Source organism: Anguilla rostrata, chromosome 7 (assembly GCF_018555375.3).
Source record: "Anguilla rostrata isolate EN2019 chromosome 7, ASM1855537v3, whole genome shotgun sequence".
In the NCBI taxonomy this organism is placed as follows: domain Eukaryota; kingdom Metazoa; phylum Chordata; class Actinopteri; order Anguilliformes; family Anguillidae; genus Anguilla; species Anguilla rostrata.
In genome coordinates, this window is record NC_057939.1 from 7,389,716 (window position 1) to 7,409,774 (window position 20,059).

At 56.4% G+C, this 20,059-nt stretch overlaps 1 protein-coding gene across 17 annotated transcripts in view; it reads right to left on the bottom strand.

The window, feature by feature from the left end:
• celf2 (cugbp, Elav-like family member 2) overlaps nt 1–20,059 on the bottom strand; it is a 177,507-nt gene that overhangs the window by 63,686 nt on the left and 93,762 nt on the right. For all 17 annotated transcript variants that reach the window (XM_064342579.1, XM_064342577.1, XM_064342576.1 and 14 more), the window contains one exon: nt 7,359–7,555. In XM_064342579.1, coding sequence (XP_064198649.1) covers nt 7,359–7,555 — 197 coding nt within the window. The remainder of the gene's footprint in view (nt 1–7,358; nt 7,556–20,059) is intronic.

Genomic DNA, 20,059 nt, shown 5'->3' on the forward strand with positions numbered 1-20,059 from the left:
TGCATGTGTGTGTGTATGAGGTGCTTGTGTGTGTGTGTGTGTTGTGTGTGTGTATGCGTGTGTAGTGTGTGTAGTGTATGGTGTTGTGTGAGTGTGTGTGTATGAGCGTGTGCGTGTGAGTGTGTGTGTGTGTGTGAGTGTGTGTGTGTATGAGCGTGTGCTTGTGAGTGTGTGTGTGTGTGTGTGTGTGTGTATGAGCGCGTGCTTGTGAGTGTGTGTGTGTGAGTGTGTGTGTGTGTATGAGCATGTGTTTGTGAGTGTGTGAGTGTGTGTACATGCATGCCCCCCTCTGAGCCTCTTTATCCCATTATTATGTTAATTTCAGAAAAGTATGACAGAGATAGCAGCCACATCAAGGGCACAAAATTGCTGCCGTTAGATTTCCATAATTCAGATAAGCCGGAAAGCACCTCACACGCCCTGTGTGTGTGTTAGTGTGTGTGTGTGTGTTTCTGCATGTGTGTGTTAGTGTGTGTGTGTGTTAGTGTGCGTGTGTGTGTGCGTGTGTTTGTGTGTGTTTGTGTGTGTGAGTGTTTCTGCATGCGTGTGTTTGTTAGTGTGTGTTTGTGTGTACGTGAGTGTGTGTTTGTGCGTTTATGTGTGTGTGTGTACGCGAGTGTGTGTTTGTGCGTATGTGAGTGTGTGTTTGTTAGTGTGCGTGTGTGTGTTTCTGCATGTGTGTTAGTGTGTGTGTGTTTCTGCGTGTGTGTGTGTGTACGTGAGTGTGTGTGTGTGTGTTAGTGCCGATGGTGGCTGACTGAACAGGTTGCCGTTAAGACCACTGGGCTCCTCCTAAAAAAGCAGAGGGTGCCAGATCTGCATCCTCATTTAAAAAAGAGGGAGCCAAGACACAGAAAGACGGGGGGGCGGAGGGAGAGAAAGAGCGAGAGGAGAGGAAAGACAGACAATCAGAGACAGAGATAGTATAGGAGAGAAACAGAGAGAGAGCAGAGGAGAGACGGAGAGAGAGACAGAGGAGAGAAGAGACAGAGACAGAGAGAGTGAGGAAAGGAGAGAAGGAGAGGTAGAGACTAGAGGAGAGACAGAGAGACGACACAGAGACAGAGAGAGAGCGACAGACAGAGTGAGGAGAGGAGAGAGACAGAGAGAGAGCAGAGAGACAGACTGAGACAGGGAGACAGAGAGAGGGGGAGAGAGACAGACAGAAAGAGAGGGGGAGAGAGACAGAGAGAGAGCAGAGAGACAGACTGAGACAGGGAGACAGAGAGAGGGGGAGAGAGACAGACAGAAAGAGAGGAGAGGAGAGGAGACAGGCAGAGAGAGAAAGAGAGAGACAGACAGAGGAGAGGAGACAGGCAGACAGAAAGAGAGGAGAGGAGACAGGCAGAGAGAGGAGAGAGAGAGAGAGGGGGAGAGAGACAGACAGAAAGAGAGGAGAGGAGAGGAGAGGAGAGGAGACAGGCAGAGAGAGGGGGAGAGAGACAGACAGAAAGAGAGGAGAGGAGACAGGCAGAGAGAGGGGGAGAGAGACAGACAGAAAGAGAGGAGAGGAGACAGGCAGAGAGAGGGGGAGAGACAGACAGAAAGAGAGGAGAGGAGAGGAGACAGGCAGAGAGAGAATAAAGGAGGCAGCCTCCTCTCAGCTCTTTATCTCCGCCGTTGTGTGGCTGAAAATTGACAAATCGTCTGACATATAAAGAGATGCACTTTTAAGTGGGGGTTACGCTGTTCTTTCTGAAGAGACGCTTTGTATTTAAAACTGACAGGAGAGTGTGTGTGTGTGTGTGTGTGTGTGTGTGAGGAGCAGCCTTTCTGCTCCTCCCCCCCACCCCAGCGCCCCCCCCCCCTCCCCAAAACTCCACAGGGGTGTTTTTCAGCACCAGGCGGGTGCTCGCGCTTCCGGAACATTCATCCTCTAACACGTTTTCCTGAGACTCGCAGCATCCCACACAGAGCGGATTAATTCATTATTAAACAGGGATCGTGATCTGAACAAAGAGAGGCGCATTTCAGAAACACAATCGCAATCCGAATTCGGAAATACCGACGGAAAAAAAAAACGGTCGCAATTGGGAACGTAAAAACAAAAAAATATTTTAAAAAAAAAGGCTGATTAAGAAGACGACGGCAGCCTGTACGGCGCGTTCTGATGAATACGGTCCCAGTCGGAATTAAGACAGATCCTCACGCGTGAACACATCTGCCGTGACTCAGAGAGGAGGAAGAGGCCCCGGCACGCCTCAAAGCACCAGAGAACGCACGTCAGGCGCCGGGAGGGTAAACCTCCCGATCTCTCTCCGTCCGTCCGTCTGTCTGTCTGTCTGTCTGTCTAGCCCCGCCTCAGTCTGCGGGCGTGTCACGGCTTCCTAAACATTACCTCCGAGCCGTGATGAGGCGAGGAAGTTGTTTCTGAGCTCGGCACGCTGTCCTGATCTGATAAGTCTGCGGCGGGTGGACGTAGATCGGCTGAGCGCAAGCCAACGGCGCAGGCCTCCGTGGGCGTATGGGGGGGGGGTACCATAGACGTTTCGCTCTGTTACCAGCCAGGCAAGGAAAGGCGGCGTACCATAGATGTTTCTCGAGGATCGGAGAAGTGTACGATCGGGCTGCACCATAGAGAGAAGGATGACTTCAGCCTCAAACCGTTTCTCTTGGCGAGGAGGACGAGCAAATGAGGAATGTTATCGGGGTCTGGGGGAGCCAGCAGAGATTATTATGACGCCCCACTTGTGTGTAAAAATGGAGTGCGTATTTTTAAAAAAGCAAACAAACAAAAGAAATAATTTTTAAAAGCCTCAGGACTTCATAAGCCGAGGATGGGGGGGGGGGGCATGTTGCGAACGCGGGGCGAACAGAAGAGCGAGCTTCGTCTCTCCTCCTCCTCCTCTCCTCTGTTTTTCCGCGCGCCGTGCGTCACGGCACAGGCTGTGCCGCGAACATTTGGCCGGGGAGGGAGAGACGTGCCAAATCTATCTGTGGAATTCTCGCCGCCTCTCCGTCGCCGGTCCCTCGCATAAACAGAGGGATTCACAGATATGAGAGAGAGAGAGAGAGAGAGAGAGAAAGAGCTGGGGGGGGGAAGGAGGGGGGGCCATTGATGTGATTTAAAGAGGACTCAGTCCCTCCGGGCAACCTGGCCTACCAACAACTCCGTATGAAACAACTCCCTGGCTGAGCAGACACACTCACATGCTGCAGGAACAAGGACACGCGCGCACACAAACACACACACACGCACAGGCACACACACGCACACACACACAGGCACGCACAGGCACACACACACACACACACACACACACACACAGGCACGCACACACACACACACACCCGCACACACACACGCATTCACACACAGGCACACACACACGCACACGCACGCCAGTACCCCTGCATAATCCACCGGCTGTAGCATGGTAATAGGCAGGGGTGTTGCGCTAACAATGCTAATGTCTTGTTATTGGGTTCTAACTGGCCGCAGTGCCCCCAGGAAACATGAAATAAGCCCTAATTCCATCTCAGCCCGCCAGCCTCACCTGAATACCCAACCGAGCGGATTTCGCTGGGTGTAGGGGGGGGGGGGCGGCACACGCACGCACACCGCGCCGGGCAGGAAGCGGAAGAACGGCGAGGGCGAGGGGAACGGGGCGAGCGTGACCGCGCTAATGCGCCGCGGAAAATGAAAACATTAAAAACCAATCATGTATCAGATGTGGGGTTAACTGGGAGGCGCCCCCCCCCCCCCCCCCCCACCACTCAACCCCGCCGGCAGGAAGGTGCAGTGGAGAGGGTGGTGGAGGAGGAGGCGGGATTATGGGGATTAATGGCCCGGACCCTTCCCGCTAAAACCTGCGCGGGAAACGCTACTCTGCTACGCTCTCCACCGCGCTCCCTCCAGGCGCTAACGCGGAGCTTAGGCTAACCGAGCTCGTCCTGCGCAGGTCCACGCGAGACGCGCCTTTTCTGGAGCTGGTTCCCGTGGCGATGGCGGGCAGCCTCCCGCCTGAGGTTTACGGAACAGTCCGAATGCACCAATCAAACAGCGCTGCTGCTCAGCCTCCGTCTTTTCTCCGGTTTGTTGTTGACAAAAAAACGTGCTTGTAAAACGGATCTGTTTGTCTGAAAAGGCGCAGGGCGCTATACTCCGAGAGCGGTCGCCCAGAGAGAGTAGCGCGGCGCGCGGGGTCCGGAGACGAACGAGAGCGCCGGTCGACCCGAGCTCGGCGTCATGGCGACCGGGCGCGTCGTGCGAACCGGGGTTCCCCCCCTCCCCACTCTCAGAGGGCTCATGTAAATGCACAGGTGTGCAGGCGAGCGAGCGGTGGGGTGGTGAGGAGGGGTGAGGGGGCGGAGGCACACACACACACACACACACACACACACAGCTCAGGGCTCTGAAAGACAGCCAGCCTTTTACAAGGCCTCCCATCCTGAGCAGCCATTCTTCTCCCGGGGAGCCCTGTCCCCATTGACATGGAAATGTATTCCGACAGACGACCCGGCATTAATACAGCACCCCTCTGAGGCTCCCAGCCACCCAGGGCCGGCCACTTCAATGCCCCTCTTCTGCTCCGGCTGCGTCCGGGTGTGGAGGTGTGTGTGTGTGTGTGGCGCTGTGTGTGTGTGTGTGTGTACGCCTGTTTGTGTGTGTCTGTGTGTGAGTGTCTGTATGTGTGTGTGTAGGGATTTTTGGTGTGTGTGTGCAGGGATTTTCAGTGTGTGTGTGTTTGTGTGTAAGGATCAGGGTGTGTGTGTGTGTGTGTGTGTGTGTGTGTGTTTGTGTGTAAGGATCAGGGTGTGTGTGTGTAGTGTGTGTGCGTGTTTGTGTACTGTGTGTGTGTTGTGTGTCAGACTTCTTCTATTCTGGGCTCCAGAAGTAGCAGTAATCCACACGTCTCTCCTTCATCTGGGGAAAATAATCCCAATCATGGTGAAGTGTCACCTGACCCTCTGTCACTGCTGGGGGGGGCCCTGGGGGGCTTATTTACATAATGGCTAATAACAGCCCCTCCCACCTCCCCCCCCTTCTGTACAATCTCTGCTCCTGCCCCTATTCCCCAACCTCCGTTCCCTCTCATTCTCTCCCTTTGGTGCTCCTCCTACCTCTCCCTCTCCTCTCCCTCCTCCTCCTCCTCCTCTCCTAACCCCTTCCTCGTTCTCTGGGCGGTGAACACGTTAACATTCCGGGCCACTCAGGAGAAAAACGGGTGGAGCCGCATCCTCTCTCCAGCCGAAACGGGTGTAGCGAACCCGAGGGGCTGACACCCTCCAACAGCCCCCCCACCTCCCACGCCACCAGGAAAACTTCACACGAGCACACTTCGGGTCCGGATCAGAAAAACCGAACAGAATGGCGACTGGGGCCGCAGAGGCTTCTGGGAAAGGCCCGCTCCAGCGAGCTTTCTGCAGGCAGCCCGGGAGCTGGGCGAACCGGAGGGGGTGCGAACATCAGCCTGCTAAGAATAAACACAGCACCGGCTCACCTGTCTCCCTCTCTCTCTCTCTCTCTTTCACGCTCTCTCTCTCTCTTTCACGCTCCTTCTCCCTCTCCTCTCACACTCCGCATCTCTCTACATCTCACTTTTCTCCTTCATCCTCTCAGCGTTCCAATCTCCTCCTCCTCCTCCACAGCCGCACCCGACCCAGGACTTCAGGAGTTTTTGCGAGTCTCAAGATTTTGCTCTGCGCTGCGTTTTTATCAGATTGGAAATTCACGGAGGAGATTGCAAACCGGTCTAATTGCAAACTGAACGGGGGGGGGGGGGGGACGATTTCCAGAACTTTCTGCCTCGAGCGCTTCTGTTCTCCAGTAATGAAAAATAAAAAGCGGAATGAGTAATGCGTCTCCCACACTGTTCACACGCACCCCGTCTTCGCTCCTACGGAAAGAACTTTGCAAGAGTTTTCTTGGCGTCGAAGAGGAAGATTTACAGACTTCCAAAACAAGAAGCTGTCGACTCTACTAACAGTGAAGTTTGGGCTCAGACCAGTGCAGTTGGGGGGTGGGAGCGGACGGGGGAAGGGAACCCCAACAACACTCCACTCAGCGCAAGTCAAACACTAGAATCAGCACAAACAGACAAAGGGTCAAGGGTCAACGCGACACGTTTTGGAGGGAAAATAAAAGTTGTGGGAAAAAAGGGGATGTGACCACAGCCTGTGAGATGGCCTCAGTCCACTTCCTGGAAAGTGCAGTGTCATTACTGATCCTGAAAAGCACACAGAGAAACGGGGGAGGCGCCTGGCGTGTGTTCGGGTGAGAACGCCAGACCCTCTGTACTCTGCGCTCTCTCAGTGGAAAAAAGAAAGAGGCCCAGTAGGAGGGGCCTGGTTTGGCGTAAACACCGTGACCTTGCCGGCTAGGGCTCACGGGGAGGGCCGATCTTCTGTAGGCGTGACAAAAAAGAAAAAAAAAAAGGAGGGAAAAGCAAAGTCGAGGAGGCTAAAGGCGGGAAGGGTAAAGGTCAAAGGGCGCTGCGTTGCCACAGGGAAGCGCGAGCGATGGTTGCGCTAGTCCCTTACGGAAGCCTGCCGCTCACCTTCCGAGCCAGAGGGCAAAGGTCAAAGGGCGCTTCGTTACCACGGGAATCGCGAGCAACGGTTGCGCTAGTCCCTTACGGAAGCCTGCCGCTCATCACCCGAGCCGGAGGGCCAAGGTCAAAGGGCGCTGCGTTGCCGCGGTGAAAGCGCGAGCGGCGGTCGCGCTAGCCCGTTACGGAAGCCCGCTAGCTGGGCGCTGGATCCGGAGCCCGGGGCAGGCTGGTGCCGAGCGCCGCCGGAGCGCCGCTATGCAGATGAAGGCGGAAGACTCCAGGGAGAGGACAAACGGAGTAACTGTGAGCGAATGGGGCGGCACGTCCTTACCCTGAATAATGTTGTGTGAAGAGCCGTATACGCCTCCACCGCCAGGCAGGCTCGTTTAGGGTAAATGGCCTCTACTTCACAGGGAGGGCTAAATGAGAGTAAATGGCGTAGAGTCTCTACGCCCTCAGAACCAGGGGCTGAGGACAGTGTCCTGACTCTAAAAAATTGAGCAATTGACTGCAGTATCTTCACCCTCAGAACGGGTAAATAAGGACAGTGTTTTCACACCGAAACCAGGGTAAACGAGGACAAACGCTGGTAACTGCATTCACCTTTAGAACAGTGAAACCATGGAGGGCAAAGGGTGTGCCATTGTGCTGTGTGTACGTTGTGGTGTATGCATGTGTACGTGTGTGCGTTGTGGTGTGTGTGCACGTGTGTAAGCATGCGTATGTTGTGGTGTGTGTGTATATGTTGTGGTGTGTTTGCGTGTATGTTGTGGTATGTTTCCGTGTGTGTGTGCGCGTATGTTGCTGCGCGTGCGTGTGTGTGCGCATGTGTACATGCTGCGGTGCGCTCGACGCCGCCCTTGCCTTTGCTCTGTGGCGGGTTCTGGCTGCGGTCTCGGAGGATGTTGATCTGGTACACGGCGCCGTACGGCTCGAACAGCTCCTTCAGCTCCTTCTCGGACCAGGACCGCGGGATCTGGCCCACGAACATCTTGATGGCGTCCGGGTCGGGCTGGTCGGAGTGCTCCAGCGCCCCGTTCATCTTGCTGCCCGTGCCGTTGCTGCGGGACAGGGGGGAGAGGGGGGGGGGCGCCGTTAGGGGGCTCTGATGTCACACACACACACACACACACACACACACACTCCCGGCTGCTAACACTGGACTCACAGAGGAGCACAGAAACACGTGCAGTACAGCCCACTTTGTTTATACGCATTACGCAACAAAGAATTAGAGTCCAGTTTTGTGAAAGCAGGCATGTTATTTTGAGACTAGTTACAAGGTACTGTGGTACAAATTACACAAAGCCCTCCTTACACACACACACACCGCCAGTAAGAGCTATCAGAGTGAGGGACACACACACACACATGCGTGCGTGCACTGACGCACACACACATGCACTCAGGCACATACAGCTCCAGTAGTGCCCATCAGTGAGGGGGACAGACACACACACACAGACACACACACTCTCTCTCTCTCTCTCTCTCTTTCTCTGTTGTGAGTGGATGGGGGAGACGGGCTGCAGCTGCTGGCACTACAGCGGGCCAATGGGATTTGGGTAAAGGAGTCACGTGACACATGAAAGGAAACTGAAGTCGTTCAGAGCACAGCGAAAAGCTGCACAAACCCACCCAGCTTCCACATCACAGTTTAGTAAGGCCTGCGAGAGCGTCCACACACACACACACACACACACACACACACAAACACACGCACACACACACACACACAAACACACGCACACACACACACACACACACACACACAAACACACGCGCACGCGCACACACACACACGCGCGCGCGCGCACACACACACGCACGCACACGCACACACGCACTCACAAATGCGTACACACACACACACACACTCAGATCCCCAGTGAGGGAGCAGAGCTGAGAGAGGGAGATTAGCACCCAGAGTGATGAAAGCCGAGCTTAGAGAGAGAGAGAGAGAGAGTGAGAGAGAGGGACTCACTGTACCCCCCGCCTCCCCCCCCACAGGCCCTCCTCCCCGCTGCCAAACCTCCCAGCCCTGCACCTGCTCAGAGCCGCCGTCTCTCGCGCCCGCCGCTTAACGTGAACCCGCCCCGCGCTAATGCTAATAAGAGCTCTGCCCAGGCCCTGCCCAACATGGCCGCCAAGAGGGAGAGAGGGGCCCTGCCCAACATGGCCGCCGAGCGCTGAGAGGGAGGGAGAGAACAGAGGAGAGAGAGAGAGACAGAGGCCCTACCCAACATGGCTACCGAGAGAGAGCGAGAGGACAGAGAGAGGCCCTATCCAACATGGCTGCCGAGCGCTGAGAGAGAGAACAGAGGAGAGAGAGAGAGACAAAGACAGAGAGAGAGAGGGAAGAGACAAAGACAGAGAGCAGACAGAGAGACAAAGACAATGAGAGAGGGAGACGGAGTGAAACAAAGACAGAGAGAGAGAGAGAGAGAGAGAAGCAGAGAGAGGGGCACAGAGAAAAAGAGGAGAAGTTCGAACAGTAGCACTTCCCCATCTTAGCCTCAGCGCAGCCCGGTTCTCCAGGGCCCCTCGCACACCCGCTTGCTAACTCAGCGGCGGGCTAACGCTCGGCCCGACATCGAAGCCAGCGACGCAGCGCCCGCGCAACAACGCCGCCGCTAACACACCAGCACAGCGCCGCGAACACACCAGCACAGCGCCGCGAACACACCAGCACAGCGCCGCCGCGAACACACCAGCACAGCGCCGCGAGAACCGCGGGCTCCTATTCACACCGGCGCGAGGCCCCCGAAGGAGCAGCCCAAACAACTGCCCGACGTCCCCCCGACTGCACTCAACCCCACCCGCGCTAACGCTAACGCGACCGCCGCAGTCCTGCTGCAGCGCTGAGCGAATGCTACGACAACGCTGCGCGTTAGCTGGCCGAGGCCGCCTTCAGAGCAATTTAAAGAAAAACACTTTGCAAAATAAAAGCATAAAACACCTGGGGCAATTTGTCAGCAAACCGTGGATTTAAAATGGCGACATTCTCAGCCACTCTCTCTCTCTCCGGGCATAAAAAAAAGGAACGCCGCAAGACTATTTGTGGGAATCTTTACCATATCACCGTAAAGCCTAATAATGAAGGCCTTTTGTATTGGCAAAGCTGACAAATGACCATGTGGGCAAGCCCACAGTACAATAGAGCACCTTTCCGCGAAAGAAACAAATCGATATGTTTTTATACCATTTTACACAACGAGCCTTATTTTTATTCGATACGAGCAAAGGGAGGATGAAACACACACGGGGAAATGTAGGCCAAGCACGAGCGGCCTGAACGATAAACACCTGACTGCAGTACAGACGTGCTCAGAGAGCGGGGAAAGGAGAGAGGGAGAGAGGGAGACAGGGGGAGAGAGAGGGGAAGAAAGGAAGAGGGGGAGAGAGGGGAAGAAGGGGAAAGGGGGAAAGGGAGGGTGAGAGTGAAAGAGAGGGGGAGAGAAGGGAAGAGGGTGGAAGAGGGGCAGAGAGGGGAACAAGGGTTGAGGGAGGGGAAGAGGGGGAGAGAGAGAGCGGGAGATGGGGATAAAGGCAGGAGAAAGAGACAGGGGGAGAGGGTGAAAGGGGAAGAGGGGGAGAGAGAGGCAGCAGAAAGGGACGGGGGGAGAGGAGGAGGGGAGGGCAGGGGGTGTAAACACACAGACCTTTGTACGCGGGACATCCATCTCCTGCAGAAAGAGCCAAACTTCTCGGCGGAGGCGTCCATGTTTATCTTAAAGGACCTCAAGGACATGCCGGATAAAAGGGAGGATGAACGCGGGGTCTCGCCCTCCTCCTCCGCCAGCTCCGCTTCGCTCCCCCCCCACCCCCCCGCGCCCTGGCGCTCCTCGCCCGTCGCCAGGCACGGGCCGGAGGAGTTACTGCCGCGGCGAGAGAGAGGAGCCGCCACCCCGCCGCCGCCGCCGCTGTCCCGCTAACGCAGGAAGAGGAAGCGCCCGCGTGCACCGCGACGGCTCAGCGCCGCGGCGGGAAGTCCATGCCGGGCCGCCTCGGGCTCCCCGAAATCTCTCCTGCGCGGACGGTTAGCGCAGTCAGCGAGGTTAGCGGGATCACAGAGCCCCGTGCTCTGCTCTGCGGCTCTGCGATGGCACAGCGAGTAACCTACAGCCCCCTGTCAAAGCCTCGGGTGGGGGGGGGCGGGGGGTGTGGTGGGGGGGACAAACAGCGATTGTTCCGGGACCCAAGAACGCCAATTCAGCCGCCCCCCCCCCGGGGGCCACAATGGCCCGTGTGTGTGAGGAACGCATCGCAATGCGGAGGAGTCTCCAGCCCGCCCCGGCACCGCCGCCGCACGGCGCCGCGCGTCCGCGCAGCGGGGCCAGGACCGCCAACACGCTCGCTTACGGAAGCAACGGAATGTGGTCTGTTCAGGAACTCAAAAATACACCCCGCCCGGGGTGTGAATGCATGATGGGGGTCGTAGTTCGCCGCTGTAGCTGCTGCTCTTCACTCCGCAGTCTGGAAACAGGAGGGCGGGGGGCGAGGGGGGGCAGGCGCTGAATGATGTCCCCTCTACCGCCATCGCGCGGTTTGGCCCGCGGGACCTTGGCACGGCGGGGTACACATTGGCGGGTTGTCTGTGGTTATTAAGCAGGACGTCCCGGGGCAGGGATTAGGCTGGCGAATGCTCCCTCCGCAGCCACAGACACCCCCCCCCCCCCCACGGCCCCCCCCATGGCCCGTGCCAACTGCCGGTCTAATGGCAGATCCGTCATCTCCGCCGTCCTCCAGCGGCCTCTGGAGTCACAGCTCACAGCGCACAGATGGGCTGGGCCCCGGACCTCACCGCCCCCCCCGCCCCCCACCCGAACCAGGCGCACAGCCGGCCACGCGGAACGTCACCGCCCTCCTCCCCAAATCAGCCACGGGCCGGCCCAACAGAATCAGTCGCTTCCAAAACGTATTTAACCCCCCCCGCGTTCAGGAAGTGAGCACGTTTCCAGTCCCCTCACAGAGCCAATCAGAGCGCGGGTCACGCAGACGGTTTTAATGTGAGCTCCAGGAGTAAAACCCGACTGAACTTAACATCAGCCCGGGTCTGACAGCTGTGCTGGCGGGGGCCTCCTCCCCCCCCCCCAGCCCCCCCAGCCCCGCTCAGGAGCGCTGACAGGTAACTGCTTAATAACAGTAATCAGTAATGCTTCATGATCCTAATTAATCACATTTATAACGATGCCAGGCCGCTCCGCGCGCCACCAACACACACGCGTGTAAGTGCTGGCACACACGCACTCGCATGCACACACACACACACACACGCACACACACACGCACGCCACATGCTACACACACACACACGTGTGTAAGTGCTGGCACACACACGCTCGCATGCACACACACATACACACGCACACGCACACACACACACACACGCACGCCACATGCTACACACACACACGTGCACACCCATCTCATTGGAAGCATGAGCATCAATTTTCAAAAGAGAAGACAAACAGTACCGGCGTGTCAGTATTTAATGCTTCGATACCCCATCTGTGATTTTACCGAGAGCTTTATCTTTCCTGTCAATACCTCAAGACAAACTGTCAGTTCTGTATTGTTAACAATGCCTGATCAGCGAACCATGCATTTATTCACTGTTAAACAGGAATGACAGCAGCGCTGCTTCCTGCATCGCGTAGGTCTCGTTCACAGGAAGCCCAGCGTGGAGCAGGGAAACGATGTTACTCGGTTCTACTTGACAATAGCGAAAAAAAAAAAAACCCACCTTTTTAGACAATTTTTTTTTATTATCATGCAGCAAACTCAAAAACCAGAAATAACAAACCGTTACTCAACAGGGCCCCCCCTGAGCGCCCCCCCGAGCGCTCCTGGAGAGCGCGGAGACGGAGGTAAACAACGGCCTCGCCAGTTACGAGAGGCGATCTTTCTCTGTTCCCGCGCTCGTCCCCAGCTTCCCGCGCAGAGCCACGCCCTTTGCGGCAGTGGCGGAGGTACGGGGGGGGGGCGGCGCCGCCGACGGCCCGCCCGTCCGCCACCACCACCGCCGCCGCGCAAAACGCGTTGCGTGGCTGAAGGGGAGAAAAGAAAGAAAAAAGAAAAGAAGAAAAGGACATTCCATTTTCCCCCCGGGCGCCCTCCTCGCAGAGCGGAAAATTTAACCCGTAACGAAAGCGCCTCTCCCTCTCTCTCTCTCTCTCTCCCTCTCGTACCCGCCCCGGCGTGCCTCAGCTGGGGCCGAAATGAAGACTCGCAGCTCTCCTGTTTACGGGGAGGAGATCCGCAGGGGGGGAGAGGGGGTGTGCTCAGGGGGGTTGGTTCTCGCGGGCAGCGACGGCGGCGGATGTTCTGCTTTCTCCTCGTTCTCCGCGCGGTACCGTTTCGAACCCGCTGCGCCGGACCCCGCCGGGGGGGGGGAAGCTTTGGCGGGATCAATCGCGGCTCCAGGTTTCTCCTGGGGGCCAAACAACGCGAGCCCCGCTCTGCGCTCCCCCCTCATACACACGCACACACACACACACACACACACACACTCACACACACGCACGCACGCTGGCCAACTCCATCAAAGCAGCTCTCTGCATCGCACCGCAGACCGCAATCATAACAGAAGTTGTTTTCGTTGAACTACCAGCCTGACAGTGACCAACCGCTGCTGCAGAGGCCAACCCTCCAGCCCTCAGACCTAGTCCCCCTCACCCCCCTCACACCGCTCCCGGGGGGCCGACCTTCGCCGCGGCGCTCCAACGGGTCAGACGCAGCGGCCGCTGGTCGAAACAAACTCTCAATACGCCCCCCCCGCCCCCCCTCAGACCGCCAGCGGGCGTCACGGAAACGCCGCTGTTACTGAGGACTGCGCGGCATTCTGAAGGTCTACGCGGCGGCGGGAGGAGCTTCAGACGGCTGAATGACGGACAGGTCGCCGCCGACGCCAAGGTCACCGCGATTATCCAGATCCCCGCTAAAGCTACTCTGGACTGTCAACGGGGCGGATTATGAAGGCGCGGTCAGCAGATAGCGGGCGGGCGGGTGGAGGTTGGCGGTAGGGGAGGGAAAGACGGCAGCCGCGTTCGGCCGAGCCTCCTCGAGCGGCCGCCTGAACGAAGGGGCTCGTTAAGCGCAAACGCCGCGTTCTGCTGGGACAGGGCGAACGACGCCCACGACTGCCACACCGATCATTTCCCAACACGGTGACCGTAAAAACGTAAGTGCTTGGCACCGAATTACAAGACCGGCGCCATCTGGGATGTTAACCTCAAACCTGCCGGTCCAGCCCCTGAACCACACCAATGCCCCACTGTTGAGTAGAACTTCCAGTAATTTGAGAGAATTATCTGAATAACTGTGTCAGTCTTGGGTGTCGCAGTATTCATATCAGGTTACCCGTTTATTCTAAAGGTTTGCAGGATAGTATATTTATAGATTATATATTATATAAAATGCCTATAGCTAAAAGGGCTCGTTATCTCTCGGGCCTGCGCTATCACCTCGCATTGCATTTTCCACTCCGCTCGCTTGTGCGGTAACCATGGAGACGGGCAACTCCGGGAAATTATCGGATGAGTGCCATGCTGCTAATCACGTCAACGAGTTGCTTTTTGCCCCCAGAACCCCAACCCCCACCCCCCCCCCCCCGAACCCCACCCCCCAAACAATAACGCCACCACTAACGACAGCAACATCACCGCTGACAAGAGAAGGATGAAGTCATGCGGACTTCCGAAGACTTTCAAAGTTTCCAAAATAGTTAGACAGGAAGGGGGGGGAGAAACTATTTAACAAAAACTTCTAGCTACAGACGCTAGGTTTCGTCTCCTCAGTCTACCGTCTGCGGGCGAGGAGGGACAGGAGCGATTTCCCGGGAGCGCGAAACCACGGCGGACCCGCACACACACACGCCACCCACCCGCGCGCACATCAAAGCCGCGCGCGGGAACGCTAGCTTGCTAGCCCACTCGCCTCGCTCCGCGCCGCCTGGGCCTGGCACAGTCCCGGCGTGGGGGAATACAGGTCTCTCTTCTGCAGGAAGCGAATCAGGAACCAGCCATTTACGCTCATTTCATCACATTCGTGTTGTTGAGCTGCATAACTGCAAGAATTATCAGCGTTTTGGAGGAAAAACTATTGTGATGCGTCCGCACGCGCGCTACGATAAGAAGAAAAAAATAGTGTGTGAAACACGGTGTAGTACTGGTGAAACTGAATGTTAAATCCGCGGAGTTGGGCAGAGTTTCCGATTCCCGGAGGGGAGAGAAACATTACCAGCGTTCCCCTGCATACCTGAGCGGCTCCTCAGCCTTCAGGCGCTAACCCGGCCCGCCAAAACACGAAAAAAATCCCCCAAAACCTGTTAAACCAACGGGCCCCCCCGCTGAGAGACGAGGCAGCTATCGTTTCCGGAGCCGACAATGAACTCGCAAACATCGTTTGCTATTAGCGAAATGGAAACGGTTTTATTTGTTTACTTATTTATTTTAACTAGGAGAGGAGCTGCTCTCCCATTGCAGTAAGGAACTGTTAAGCCACTCGCATGCATGCTGACCCCACTGAGCATTAACGGGTCAGAAGCCTTTATACCCCCCCCCCAGCAGGGTACAGAGAAGGCGGGGGGTTGGGGTTAAGAGTGTGGGAGGGCCGCATCCTGGAATGTGCGGCACTTGAGCACGCGTGGCACACGATCGAGCGCCGTATATAGCGCACTGCGTAGCGTATTTTTCACGTTTCGGTATGCGGGTTGTAGATGCCGCAAGTCAAGTTTCCCAAAACGGGCGCTCGGTAGCTCTGCAGCTGTACGGCCGCACGCACAGTCCTCCCCCCTCCATTGTGATGAGATCACATCCCTGCCGTTGCTATGGCGCTGGTATCCCCCCCCTGCCCATCGCAGGAACGCTGGAATGGCGGTGCCCTGTCACCAACGGCGGCCGATGTCACCGGTCTGAGCACCCGGCGTTCATCGCTCTCTCTCCAGCAAGAAACCGCCACGCGAGGGTCCCCATTGGCTCAATATCGATACCCGCACCCCGCCCACAACCGGCGTCCTCCTAGCTGTGTACAAGTGTCCACCTAAAGTCCAGAGCACTCCACAGCTCGTGCAAACTACCATGAAAGTTGGCCTTTGACCTTTGTTTCTTGAACAGCGTGTGCACACGTGTCTGTGTGTGTGTGTGTGTGTGTGTGTGTCTGAATGACAGCTTGCGAGTGACTGACCAAGGTGACAAGTTGGAAAAAAAAAACAAAAAAAAAAACAGTGGTCATCGGAAAGCTGACGGGCGGGGACAGCTGGCTCCCGGGGGCCATTTGGCTCGGCGTGCGGCGCGCACGGGGACCATCGCGTGAATTCCCCCCACCCGCAGGGGTCAGGGGTCAAGGATTCAGAGTCGTAAACACGACTGGAGGGACTGGGGTAGCCTGATGATGCTCGCTTAAAATTCCCCTGATTTGGCATGTTAAATGAGCGGAGACTCGGTAAGAGGGGGCTGGCGGGGGGGCAGCCGGACCGACGCGGGCGAGAGGGCGGCCCAAACGCTCCCTAAAAGCTCAGAGGGGACCCCGCTCCCGCCCGCCGCGGGAACCGTCGCCGTGGGAACGGCGCTAACGGAGCCGCAGAGCCCTGACGGCGGAGCCACGCCCGCACGCCTGACGGGCAGGTGCCCGCGCGGGGCGGGCGGTGCCCTCGTCTGGCCGGCGCGACGGCTCGTGCCAAACCTCGGCGATTCGGCGACCTCTCGATGCCAGGCCGCCTGCCAGACCCGGTAAAACACAGAGAGAGAGAGAGAGTTCAACGTCCCCCTCAGTACCGACGGACGCGTCGCGTTAAGCGAGAGAGATGGAGGCGTAATGGATAACACAGACTGAAAAAGAAAAAAACCCCAGAGAGACAGATGAAGGAAATTTTAAATGAAGGACTGAGAGACTGGAAGGGAGCCCGCCTCATCTCCAGCAGGGTCACAGAGACTGGGCCCTTAAAAGACCCAACCTGGCCTGCTTCATTTAACACACGGTTATAACAGAGAGTGGAACCATGCATGGAAAAATAATACCTCCTGCTGTTCCCCCTCTCTCCTTCTCTCTCTCTCTCTCTCTCTCTAGCTAAACTGGAGCTGCTAACTGCCCCTTATCTTCCTTCAGATAAGCCGTATAGGTAATTACCAATGACTAATTACTATGTGGCAGACAGGGGTGGGAAATCCAGGTTCAGGAAGTAAAAGTCCTCCCCAGAATTCTGTCCCGATCGCCCGGATTTCGCTAATTACCACAGTCCTTCGGCCAGGAGGCAGAGCCGATCCGTGGAATCAGCCGGCTGAGTTCACGGGTGTGTAAAAAAAAAAAAAAAAACCAGTTGGCAGGACTCTCACTTTTTTATGACCCCGGGACTTCTCACCTCCGGCGGCACCGTCTCTGACTGAGTCGAGTCGTGGAGTCGCAGCCCGTGCCAAAGCGTGTTTAGAGCGGCGGAGAGAGGGAGGGGGAGAGAGGGAGAGAGGGGGAGTGGAGGAGTGAGCAGACCCAGGCCTGCGTTCGCCGGTGACGACAGGCCGGTCCGTTACCGTCGGTAACTCGTAGAGAACTTGTAGCTCCGCTCGTTCCTGGCTCCGCCCCCCACGGAGAGACCGGCACAAACAACCGCGCGCCCCCCCCCCCCCCCGCCCTTTCGAGAAGGAACGCAGCGCTCCGCTCGTTAAGCGCAGAGGCTTGTGCTGAGAGCGCGGGCGCACGCCAGTACCTCGTAAAATCCCAAAAAACGACTCCACTCCTGGACCGGGCCCAGCTCCTCTCCAAAACAAACAAGAACCGCGCCCGAGACACGACCGCAAAAAAAGTACTCCGTGTTCCTGGAGCCCCCCCATAACCCCCCCCCCCCCAGGGATGAAGAGAGAGACTTTTCTGCTTGGTTAACCGCCGCATTGCGTGCACCTCCGTGATTACCCCTTAAGAACCCTGTACAATAACAATCCCGGACCGTAGAACGCACACGCTGGAAATTATCGCCAAAATATACATTACAGTTATTACTCCTCGCTGCAACAATACACCCTCTTTCTTCCCCGATGATCCGCCATGGCGCTCTGTGAAAAACAGGCCCTTTATGTGCTGCCGAGTTCCTGCTAATAATGATGCATTCAGCGAGGACTGTAATGACACCTTATTAAGCAGACGGGGGTGGGGTGGGGGGGGGGTGGGGTTTGGGGGGGGGTTGAGAGGTGCACACACTTCAGTAAAGATTGTGCTGCTGCCGTCGCTGCTTCGATGAAGACATTTCCACACTTTGCGCCATTAATCATAATCACATTACCGTCGAGCTGGAGATAAAATTAGGACGCGAAATACCAAACAAAACAAATATTAATCAAGCCGTGGGGAGGGGGTTGGGGGGGTCTGTGGCTATACCTGCCAATCAGAGGGGGCAAATCGATGAGAACGGACCAGAGGGGCAAGAGTTCAAGTTACATCACCCTGAAACAGGACCCTTCAAACAAGCAACCAGCACGTTTCAGCCATTTTTACTGCAGATTTACAAAAACAAAAACACAGCAAGAATGAAAAAAAATAATTATTATTGTACTGCACGTGGAACAGAAAACTAGAAACAAATGTTGGTGGCGAGGCGTGTGGGGCAGTCCGTAGGGCAACCGACTCTTCGGCCAGTAGTCTCCCTACGCTGAGGAAGGTTAGCTCTCCAACGCGGAGTGTTTTCTGGAGCTCTCTCAGCTACCCCATCGCTATCTGTTACCCTCTCTGCTTTTCACTAGTCCGATTAAAGCAAAGAAATGAAAAAAGAAATGGAAAAGGAAGATGAACTGCCCACTAGAATGATGAGAAAATAATAATGCTGAATTAAAAAAAAGAATAATATTGAAACGAAGAGAAATGAGCACATTCTGATTAAAAATAACGTGTACCTCTGTGAGTAAATAAAAGAAATGCAGGCTATTTCATAATAACTGTTCGAATGCACACATTTTAATATGGGGGGGGGGGAGCAGATCTTCTCCCCAGGCACACAGAACACCTCACCCCCACTACAATAACAGAGCAGCCTCCCCACCACCACCACCACCACTCCCCCCCCCCCCACTCTGAGGTGGAGTACACAGCTGGGTTTCGTACCCTGCTGAGATCTGCTAGCAGGGTCCTGCAGGACGCCATTTAAAGACACTCCCGGATCTCAAAAAGGCGCTCCTCGCACACAGCTCTCCCTCGCAGCACCCGGCACAGATAAAAAAAACAAAAAAACAAAAAATAAAAAAACAGGCCTAACAAGTGATGTCTGATTGGCTGAACGAGGCCCAGAGCAGCGGGCGCCAGATGTTTCTGAACGCGCAGCGCGCTGGAACCTCAGACTGGGGAGGGGGGGTAAAATAAAGAGGTATAAACAGGACCGTTAATGAACGAGGAGCAGGACCGGACTTTGGGCTGAGGGGGGCGGGCTTTAGGTCCTTTAAGGTCCTTACCCTTCGGATGTGTCGGCTCGGACGGAGATAACTGCCTTCTGAGCGTAAACAGAAGAGAAGAAAGCCCAGAGTTCTGTGCGCTGGAGGATACTGTAAAGTGAAACTAACTAGCGGCAAAAGCCCAGACAGATCGTCCCCTCCCCCTCCCTCCCTCCTCCCCGCTCCCCGCGAGCTCGCTGTTAACGCGAGACCCAGGTGTTCCTCCGACAGGGCCCACAACGCCTCTGACACTTTAATACCCCAATATTATCCCCCCCCTGCCCCCCCTCCCCACTCGCCCCTCTCTGCCACCCACGCCCCTGCTGCCAAACCCGGGGCCCTGTGTGTGTGTGAGTGAGTGTGTGGTGTGTCTGTGTGTGTGTATATGCGTGTGTGTGTGTGTGTGTGCGTGTGTGTGTGCGTGTGAGCGTGTGTGTGTGTGTGAGTGTGTGGGTGTGTGTGTGCGTGTGAGCGTGTGTGTGTGTGTGAGTGTGTGTGTGTGTGTGTGCGTGTGTGTGTGTGTGTGTGCGTGGGGGGGGGGGTGCCTCGGTGATGCGGCTGCTGGAACAAACCCGTTCATTAGCAACCCGCTAAATCCGGACTTCAGCCGCGTTCTCTCTGGGCGGGGAGCGGGCGTGCCGTGTGCAGCACTCCGGGGGGGCGTTTCGGTGAGCCGGCGCTAATCGCCGCGTCAGAACGCGTCGTGTCACGCCGAACGGAACCGCGGACGGGACGGAGGAGAACCGCGCTGTCCTGGTACAGCACCTCCACTAACGCGCGCTGTCCTGGTACAGCACCTCCACTAACGCGCGCTGTCCTGGTACAGCACCTCCACGAACGCAGGCAGCGCCGTTCAGTACTAACAACGTGACTAAACCAGTGAGAGAAAAAGGGATAACTAAATATACCAAGGAGGGGTGTAAGTAGGTGGTGGTGGTGGTGGGGGGAGGGGGGGTAATAATGAGGGGGAGATGGGGGGGGTCAGCCTTCCATAAATCCAAGCTTAATATACAGTTTTAATATTCAAGATCCAGGTACCCAAACTAGCACCCAATTCAAAACAAAACCATTGTTAGAACTATTCGTTAAAATTAATTATCGTTTTCCGGCAAGCGGGGGCCCGCGCTTCCGAGTGGCCCCCTCACCGTGTGGGGG